Source organism: Arachis ipaensis, chromosome B09, assembly GCF_000816755.2.
Source record: "Arachis ipaensis cultivar K30076 chromosome B09, Araip1.1, whole genome shotgun sequence".
In the NCBI taxonomy this organism is placed as follows: Eukaryota; Viridiplantae; Streptophyta; class Magnoliopsida; order Fabales; family Fabaceae; genus Arachis; species Arachis ipaensis.
In genome coordinates, this window is record NC_029793.2 from 24,363,697 (window position 1) to 24,374,681 (window position 10,985).

At 37.7% G+C, this 10,985-nt stretch overlaps 2 protein-coding genes across 2 annotated transcripts; one reads left to right on the plus strand and one right to left on the minus strand.

Annotated features, from left to right (window-relative positions):
• LOC107615273 lies at positions 802 to 2,370 on the plus strand. Its single transcript, XM_016317361.1, has one exon. The coding sequence runs from the start codon at positions 802 to 804 to the stop codon at positions 2,368 to 2,370; it is 1,569 nt and encodes a 522-aa protein (XP_016172847.1).
• LOC110267183 (protein MAIN-LIKE 2-like) lies at positions 2,791 to 4,006 on the minus strand. Its single transcript, XM_021112336.1, has 2 exons — positions 3,723 to 4,006; positions 2,791 to 3,193 (listed from the first exon to the last, which is right to left on the minus strand). The coding sequence occupies exons 1-2, from the start codon at positions 3,786 to 3,788 to the stop codon at positions 2,870 to 2,872; spliced, it is 390 nt and encodes a 129-aa protein (XP_020967995.1). The 5' UTR covers positions 3,789 to 4,006; the 3' UTR covers positions 2,791 to 2,869.

Genomic DNA, 10,985 nt, shown 5'->3' on the forward strand with positions numbered 1-10,985 from the left:
TCTTTGTCTCCATAATATATTGTAAATCACTTTTTTGAGATTTAGGTTAAAATATTTATTTTATTAAATTTAACCATATATTTGTCTTGTTAAATTTGATTTAACATCAAAATTTAAATAAAAATGAATAAGTAGTGATAATATATTTATTAAATGCGAAGATTTATAAGTAGTTTTTTTCATGTGAAATTAACAGTTAAAAATCGTTAAATGATGAATTAATCAAATTTGTCAAATCTTCTAACAATTTTCAAGTTATAACTTTACATAAAAATAACTGTACGTGAGTTTTTATTTTTTTAAAAACTAGCCAACTAGTTAGTCACCAAAATATAGTTAACGAACTAACTAATTGGCATTGACTAAAAGAAATAAACTTCCTAATTAAAATTTTATTGATTTTTTTATTTTAATTCTTATACATAATAGTCTAAATATATGTAAAGAAAAAAAATTCTACTTAACTTATAGGACAATTTACGTTATTAAATTGTTTCACCCTCAATATTACGCAAATGCATTGTTTCCAAATCCAATACGCAAATACATTGATTCACAATTCTATATAAACCGCTACTGGCAGTAGCAGTTTACAGGTGTGCATAAACCGCTAGAACCAGCCGCAGTTTACGTGTGTGCGTGTGTGAGGGTAAACCGCTGCTGGCAGCAGCGGTTTACGTGTGTGCGTGTGTGAGTGTAAACCGCTAAAGGCTATAGCAGTTTACGTGTAGTGTGCTGAATGGGGCTACCTATATAAACCATGGAGGGGCCAAATGTGGAGAGGTAGAGTGTTATTCACAAATGGAGGGGGAGGATAATTTTGTGGCTCTGGTTCATTGCTCTGGAAAAATTCAAAAGAGCAAAAGGCATGATGTGAAATTCACAGATAGAGAACCGCTTAGTATTTTTATCCGATCGTCGAATACGTTGGCAGAGATTAAGCTAAGCATATTACGGAAGCTCGATACCTGTGGGACGAAATGGGTAAAAAAGTTATTTTACAAGATTCCTATTGCCGTTGTGTCAACTGGTGTGAGATATGAGACCTTCGTGATCGGGTCGGATGAAGACCTGCAGGTCTTGTTTCACTGCAGGCGTAGTTTTCCGGAGGTGAGGATACCTGAGTTGCTTGCGAAGTTGGAAGATGGTGTGGATAGCTCTGGGGCATCGGCACCGAATCCTCAGTCGACCACAGCCGGTGGTGCATCAACATCGATGCCTGTGGTAGCAACGGCAGTTCCGATTCCTGAGCCCGAACATGCTGGCGCTGTTCATGCATATGTTGCTCCTGTTGTGGCTGATTTTGAATGTGATGCCGGACCGGATCAAGTTGAGAATGCACTGTGTGACGATGATTCGGATGAGGAGCCTGTCGATATTGGTGGGGACAGTGTTGATGATATTCCAAGAGGAACACGTTTAACCCGTGGAGGTTCCGGTTCTGGAACACAAGAGTACCCTTCCCACCTCTCTTCTTTGAATTTGGAAGCCATCGGCCAACACCAGAATGTAGATGCAACATTCGATGGGCAGGGGATGCATGATGGGACACCTCTGACTGAATTTCAGATTGGCCAATCGTTCCAGAGTAAAGAAGAAGCCGTGTTGAGTGTAAAAGATTACAGTATTCGGCGTGGAGTTGAGTACAAGGTTATAGAGTCCGACAATCTGAAATACCAAGGGAGATGCAAAGAGTTTGGTAACGGGTGCACGTGGTTGATTCGGATAGTCATGCGGAAAAGGGAGAGCACATGGGAAGTTAGGAGGTACAACGGTCCGCACACGTGTATGGCCACATCGATATCAAGCGACCACAAGCAACTTGATTATCATGTCATCTGTGCGAGAATCTTTCCATTGGTTAGAGCTGATGCGTCGGTGTCGATTAAGGTGTTGCAAGAGGCAACAGAGGCGACATATGGATTCAGGCCTAGTTATCGGAAGGTGTGGTTGGCGAAGCAGAAGGCAGAAGCGCAGATATATGGCGATTGGGAGGAGTCATATGCTGATCTGCCTCGATGGATCCTTGGGGTCACATCCACGATGGAAGGTTCCGTTGCTCTGCTGAAGACCTCCTCGGTTAGAGTAGGTGACCAAGTTGATGAAGATAGAGTCTACTTTCATCGGATGTTTTGGACATTCCCTCCGTGTATTGAGGCATTCCGCCACTGTAAGCCGCTCGTAAGCATCGACGGAACACACCTCTATAGCAAGTATGGCGAGACATTGTTGTTGGCGATCGCTCAGGATGGTAACTCGAATATTTTTCTTGTTGCGTTTGCACTCGTGGAGGGAAAAATGCAGAGTCTTGGTCATACTTTCTTTCGAATCTTAGAAGACATGTCACTCCACAGCAAGGTATTCTCATGATCTCTGATAGACACAACGGCATCAAGGCTGCACTAGAGTCCCCCGATAGTGGTTGGCAACCTCCCCATGCTTATCAGGCATTTTATATTCGGCATGTTGCTGCAAATTTTGCCCTCACTTTCAAGGGACAGGATGCGAGGAGGTGGCTGGTAAATGTCGCGTATGCGAAGACGGAAGCATAATTCGACTATTGGTTTGATATAATAAGGACAGAGAACCCGACCATGTGCGATTGGGCAAACAGAATGGAGTATGAGAGGTGGACACAGCACAAGGATGGGGGAGAAGATATGGTCACATGACGACCAACATTTCTGAGTGTGTGAACTCTGTCTTGAAGGGCACAAGAAACCTACCAGTGACGTCTCTGGTTAAGTCGACATATCTCCTCGCTCGCATCTGGTGGTAGCACCCTAAACCTCTTGTGGAACCATGTAAAGTGTACTGTCATCTGCTTGACCTTATTCGGTGGAGGCCGCTCACCGAATAGGTCCTCAAACTACTCCCAAGCTGGTCGGCCACCCTCCATGTATTTCTCAAACTCACCAAGGCAACCACTCACAGCCTCCCCATCCACAGGCAGCCCTAGCTGAAATGCCACGTCTTGCAATGTCACTGTGCACTCTCCGAAAGGCATATGGAACGTGTGCGTCTCAGGATGCCACCTCTCAACGAACGCACTAACCAATGGCTCATCCAACCAGAACCATTGGCTGTTTAGCCTGGCCAAATGGTACAATCCATCCCTCTCTAAATACGGGATGATCCTTTCATGCATGGGCATATTCTGTTGCCGTCTCACACTGTATATACACCTAGTGGGCTGCACAGAACAGCAAAGAAATACAGAGTCCAATTAAATTCTCCTATCCATAAAAAAATTCCCCTATCTAACTGGATACAAATATCTTAAACCATCAACAAATTCTCCTATCTAAAAAAAAATTTCCCTAATCACGATAGTAAAAATAACAACACACATACTTGAATAAATAACAGCCAAAAATATAAAAATATTATAAAGCTTTAAAACTAAAAACTTCATATCATACAAATACACTAACCAAACTAAAATAATTCGCTAACGTTAACTGTCCCTTTCCCTAAACTAAACCAACACTATGTAGAATAACATTCATTAAAGGGATTTGAAATTCAGCTAAGTAGTCATATTTATAACTTAACAAGAAAAACTCAAAATACTAAACCAAATCCATTAAACTAACATCCTAGCATGCGAAGCCTAATTTCAAACTAGAGGGAATAATCTATAAATTCTAGTTCGTCTACCTTACATACCATTTTTCTGACTAACATATGCAAAGCCTAGAAAAAAATAACTATTAACTAACCTCGTCACCAATAGAACCGGCAATATGCGCAACACCGTTCAGTCGGTACAAGGTCCTGTCTGCCATGATAACTCGCCGGAAGTCGCCGCTGAGATACCTCGGACCCGCTCTCAACTTGCTCTGACCTCTCTCTAGAATTTCCTCTCTCTAAAAAACTTCACAACCCCTCTAAATGCATAATCCGCGGCTACCACCACGGTTTATATAGGCAGCACACTGCACGTAAACCGCTATAGCCTATAGCGGTTTACCCTCACACACGCACACACGTAAACCGCTGCTGCCAGCAGCGGTTTACCCTCACACACGCATACACGTAAACCACGGCTGGTTGTAGTGGTTTATGCACACCTGTAAACCGCTCTGCCAGTAGCGGTTTATATAGAATTGTGAATCAATGTATTTGAGTATTGGATTTGGAAATAATGCATTTGCGTAATATTGAGGGTGAAACAATTTAATAACGTAAATTGCCCTAACTTATACATTATGGTTAAGGCCTTATGATTTATGGTCTTAAATTTAGAATTTAGAATTTAGAATTTAGAATTTATTGATGAGTGTGTAGAACATATGTTGTAATTCATTTGATTAAAATAACATATGTTGTAATTTAATTGATTAAAATATTCATTAATAATTATTTTTATACATATTAGTGATAATTATTTTATTATTACAAAAAAATAATAATGTAAAATGTATACTTATTATGAATGTAATAGTTTTTATTTATTTTCAGTATTTTAGGTTACAATCTACTAAAAATATGCCTAAAGTCGTTGTTAACTTAAGTATCGGAATCTCTTGCATGTACTATCCTCTATCTTCTCACAAGGAACTCGGACGGTAGTACCTCGGCTCAAGAACAAGCAGACGTTGTCTCACAAGGAGTCTGGATCTCACATCCAGATCCAAATCACCGTTTTAAGTAACCATCAGAACAAATATTTTTTTTATATATTTAATAGATAACGAAAAATATTTAAAATAATTAAAATATATTTCATTAATAGTAACGTATATATCCAAGGAAGAATTTTAAGTTTATTATATAAATTTTATTTATTTTTAATATTTTATCATTAATCATGAAATATATAAAAATATTAAATTAAATATTTTGTAATAAGTTAAAATATTAAAAATAAATTAAATTTGTTATGTTAATAATAAATTTAAATTTTAAATTTTTATTACTAATAATAATAATAATATTTTCGTGCGCAAAATTATAAAATGATGTTCAAAAATTGAAGTTGGAGGGAGGAGAAAGTTATTCCACCCATTAAAATCGTCACGTTTTTTGTTTAGATAACGGAAAACGAATTTGGACTGGTAAATGATGTTATTAAATGGATTGTAGAGGAAGAAGTAAAGTACTCTTCCCTCATGGTGAAAATAAAGTACTCTACCTTAAATAAGAGATATATATTTGAATTAAGATTAGAGAAAAAAATAAAATAGAACTAAAAACGTGATTGGTGATTGAGATTAATAGGAGTTTTGGCAGTAAAAGGCTAGTTTTAGGGTGTGTTAGAGGTGGTTAGGAATAAAAAGTGGATATCAAACATTTATTTGTTCTAATAAGTTGGAGAATAGACTTAGGGTGGGAGGATTAGGAATGGATTTGACCGATAAAAAGACAAAATGGAAGCAGATAGTGAGCCAGTGACATGTCTTGTTAAAAGTCGGATAAGTCTGCGTAGCTAAAATTATTAATGTTATTTAATTATTTTTGAAGAAAATAAAACGTCTCTTTTTTATATTTGTAACAATATGGATCTCAAATTTTTGGGCCTTGTCATGTGGGCCTTATGCCAAGTGAAACAAAAGAGGTCCATCACAGAGAAGGCGATGGGCGATGGCTTATGAAAATTTGGTGTGCCTTGTATCTAATCTTACACAACATGCTTTCATACCTTCTCAGAGCTTGGAAAAAGAGGTAAATGGATGTCCCAACAATCGACGACAATGGAAATAGAAGCCAACGACTAATGAAGGAAGCAAAAGAAGCTGAAACTTTAAGGTAGGTTGATTCATCGTTTACACTAATTCGTGTTTAGAATCTCACCTTGTTGAGTCTAATGATCGAAGTCATTTACTCGAGGTTTTAGGGACATACATACAATGGTCAAGGACGACGTTAGTGGAGTGGACGACCAGATAAACGAAGTACTGGATGATATCAACAAGGTGAGCAAGGAAGAAATGGTGATGTCTATACTGAGTACCCAAGCTAAACAGATTCAAGCATTAACTGAGTTGATGGTGCAACATAGTAAAGTTCTTGAAGTGTTGACTGCAAGCCATCTCGCTGGAGATAGGTCTGGAAAGAAAGACAAAAACCTGACTGAAGAGGTTCAAGATGCAAATTCATTCCAAGGAAAACCATCAACAAAAAAAGGATGTGGACCACAACAAAAGAACGTGACCAAGTATCCAACCACACGAGGAAGGGTTACGACCAAACCAGTCGTTGAGACCATCCTGAAGAAATTTGAAAAGGACGCATCCCGCTTTTGGCCGGAAGCACCCATATGTATGGACTCCATTCCCGAGGTATGTTGTAAATGTTAGATGATAAGATTTCTTTTTTAAACTTCTCTTTAAGTGTGGATTGCTCGATTATTTTATTTTTTCTCCCATGATTGTTGGTAGTGCTTGGATCTTGCATTCTGGCCCCCCGAGGGCATGCAATTTGTTGGTGTTAAACTAGTAGTTGCTTGCTATATTTTCGGGAATGATTTGGATATGAAGTTTGTTCCGAAATTCGTAACTTGTGTATAAGTTTATAGTTGGACCTTAGAAAGTTGCATTGCAAACTAAAGAAAGTGCTACGGCCTACATATGGCAGTGAAATATTGGTGGATAATGACCACTGTTCTGGGAGCAGAGAAGTCTTGTGGACATTGCGTCCAGGGTTGGAGCTTGTGGACGATGTATGTATTTTTTTCCACAGCTATTGTATTACCAAGGGTTTTCGACCACGAACCATATGTATTGTTTTATGCCTTAGTAGAACCATCCTTGCATGAAATTAAATTGTCATTGTAGGTTCTGAACTTGGTGGTTGGAATGGTCTCATTTAGTAGAAATGACAGCATGTGGTGGCTACCAACAATTTTTGTGGTAAATTCACCCCTTACCTTGTATTTATGTATTTTTTTATTGTCATACTTTATAAATAAATATTTTTAATACTTTTATTTTTTTACGGTCTTTATATGGTTTTCAGTATGTGATGTTGAATTAGTTTGCATTTTATTTATCGTTGTTTTTTCTATAATATAAATTACCAAGGCGATTATAAATGCCAAAAGCAAATACAAAAAGAATACTAAATAAAGAGTACCGTAAAAATTATGACAATAAAAAGTACTAAATTTCTCTACATAAATCGAGTTCTTTTCAACCCAAAAAATTATAATAAAAAAGTGTTTAAATAATATGGTCATAAATAATAAAAATTAATTTTTTTTTTTACTTTTTATACATAAGTGATTTTGGATAATGTAATCTAAATCACATTTATTTTATTATAATCTATTTTGATATAAAATTATCAAACAAATCATATTAACACCAGCTCACTCTTTATCAAAACCAATAAATTTGTGAAATCAATTTAATACAAACACCCTTTTACAAATGGTAATCCAAACACACACTATGTACCGGATATTAATTAGTAACATTATTTATCTTGTAAGAAAATTGCTTTGGATCCAAATTTGCACTGCAAAGCCACCCTTGACTACATTGCGGCCAAGTACATGGGTATGGTAGAAAACCTTGTCAAGGTATGTGTATCCCAACTTCTAAGAATTTTGTCAAATTATTCTCTAATGGCATCTTTAGTTTCATTTGGAATTATCTTTCAGATTTATGTTCCAATTTACATTGAGCGTCATTGGTACCTTATGATAGTTGACATGTTGGAGGGTAAGCTTGTTTATTTGGATTCCTTGAAGGACAAAGACGAACGCCAACGCAGGGTGAAGCAAATGGTTACCATTGTATGTGTAGACGTAACACTCTTGATTTTTTTTCCTTTTTCTGTATTTTAATTAGATCGTAAATGGAGCCAGCTGTATTTTATCCCATATAGGTTACAAGTTCACACAGCCAATTTAGACTCATCAAACCACAACTCATATTTACTATTTTTCTCAACAGGCCGAATTTTTAGACATCACGTTGAGTGAGGACAAGTTTTATGATGACAAGAGCAAGTCACAAAAATCAATCTCGACATTCACGGTGTATGAACCATGCATTTCACAACAATCTGGGTACTCATATTCAAAATTTGGCTAACTTGTTTGGTTTGTTTTTGTTAAATCATTATTGATTATCTTCTTCTTTCATAGGTTGGATTGTGGTGTCTGGGTCTCACAATGGATGATAATGTATGATCTATGGGATTTTTATAACGTAGTAGTCAACGAGATAACTAGAATGACTATAGCAATTGACCTTGTGATGGGAGAACACAATCCACTTAGGGATTCTGTTGCCAACAAAACAATTAAATACTGGGATAGAAAAATGCTAATGTCCAACAAGAGACGTAGAAAGGCCATCCAAAGGAACTAAAAGGCCAAGCTGTTCTTTCAGCCCCACAACATAAGCATGTAAAGAAGGTGGTGGTGGACATAAAATCTTGTTATACATGGGCCGTAAGGCTATTCACTTTACAAAGACATCTTTCTATTTTTTTGATGTAGTTATTGGTTATGCAAATGGAAACTTTATACCATTTTGGGCACAATTTTTTGGTGTAGTTATTGGTTAACCAAATGGAAACTTTATACCATTTCGGGCACAATCGTGAATGTCAAATCTCTATTTTATAAATCACTGTCTGTATTATTGGAAAATATTGCATTATTTTATGCAATGAAATATTGGAGTAAACCGAATAAATGCCAACTTTTTTTCTCATTTCTATGTATAACCATGAAATAAAGGCCAAGTGTCGATACCAACAAAAAAAAGAGTAAATATGGCTGGAAACGTTCATAATTCATAATTTGTGGAATCTAGTTGTCTAATAAGAAATTTGGCTCATACAAGGCAATAAATTTCATTAGTCCAATGCCCTATTCTATTGTTTCTAGAAACACAACAACAAATAGCTCTCCACTTAGATTCATCAGAACGATGCTTTCATTACCATCTTTTTCAACAATGATGTCCAAGCATGTCTACCAACCTTGCACTCATTGCACTAATCTTGCTCATTATCTGTAGACGGAGTTAGGTGAGAAACTAAGTCGACCTATGTTAATACAATCAATTTATGACTAGATTGTGCGTACCTGCATTAATTGATCTCCATTGTTCTCCTTAGCAGCTTGGTTGACAAACTCACTGTGGCCATCAGCATTCAGACCACGTGAATATTCCCAACCCCTCTCATTCTTACAGGCAGTCGATGCTGAACATCGAACCTGCAAGCTTGATAATTTCAATTACAATATATGAATAAACCCTAAAACCCTTGCATAAGCATGGTCCACCATGAACAATCACAATTCAAATATAATTCATCGCACATAGTAGATGTACTGCATACAAAACTAACCAAGTTTATAATCAACTACTATAATAAAATTAAGTTAAAGGCAAAGAAGACTCACAAATTCTGTTGGGGATGACCCTTCCGATCAAAAACCAGCAAATCCCTCCTCTTGTAACTGCTCTTCACAATTCGATGCCATGTCCTCACCCCGACCCCGACACTGTCTTTTGTTGTGACCGAATTTTCTACACTTGCCACACCGTCGTTTCTTACCATTTTGCCTTTTCACCCGAGGAGCTCCCTTCGTTTTCACGACAATCGGGTCGTTGATATGAGACACGTTCGTTTGTTTCTTTGCACTGCCAAAATCTTTGCAATTTGCTTTAAGATCCTCACATATTGCACGTATTCCATTCATCGCCTTTATGAATAATGACGACTTTCTTGACCCGACAAACAACATCCATTGTGATGCAGTATGGAGTGCCCCATGTCGAAGTAAAATACTCCTCTCACTACCATCGTCTGTATCCTCAACATAGTGCTCCAACGACTTCGCATCTTGCCTCCATCTTTTCAACACCAACCGGTCAGGTATTTTTGTTAGGTGCTCGTATTTCATCACAAAGAACATGTGTCGGCATGGATACCCTTTTTTGTTCCAAAAATAGCAGGGACACAAGATTGCTTAAAATCCTATCATACAACATAACTAGGTGTCTTCCGGGCTCCCCATACTCCTCCAACGTGTACACCATCGTGGTAGATCATCTCACTTTTGTCACGAAGTTCACGGCACCAACACCTTCTATCTCTTTCTTCACATTAGCAAACAACTCTCACGTATAAACACTCACAGCAAACTTCTCAAGGGGGTCTAGGCAAGTAGTCATCACTGGAATGCATGTACACAAAATCACAATCACACTTTTGTAATTCCACACAACTAACCAGCAAGTGCATTGGGTCATCCAAATAATACCTTACGTGAGTAAGGGTCGATCCCACGGAGATTGTCGGCTTGAAGCAAGCTATGGTTATCTTATAATTCTTAGTCAGGATATCAGTAATGATTCTTAGTTTTAATTGTAAAAAGTAAAAGAACATGAAATAAATACTTGTTATGCAGTAATGGAGAACAGGTTGAGGTTTTGGAGATGCTCTGTCTTCTGAATCTCTACTTTCCTATTGTCTTCTTTTTCACGCACGCAAGGCTCCTTCCATGGCAAGCTGTATGTTGGTGGATCACCGTTGTCAATGGCTACCATCCATCCTCTCAGTGAAAATGATCCAAATGCGCTGTCACCACACGGCTAATCATCTATCGGTTCTCACTCATGTTGGAATAGGATCCATTGATCCTTTTGCGTCTGTCACTACGCCCAGCACTCATGAGTTTGAAGCTCGTCACAGTCATCCCGTCCCAGATCCTACTTGGAATACCACAGACAAGGCTTAGACTTTTCGGATCTCAAGAATGGCCGCCAATAATTCTAGCCTATACCACGAGGATTCTAATCTTAGATTAGAAACCCAAGAGATATGCACTCAAGCTATTGCAGATAGAACGGAGGTGGTTGTCAAGCACGCGTTCATAGGTGAGAATGATGATGAGTGTCACGAATTATCACATTCATCAGGTTGAAGTGCGAGTGAATATCTTAGAATAGAAACAAGCGTGATTGAATGAAAAATAGTAGTAATTGCATTAATTCATCGAGACACAGCAGAGCTCT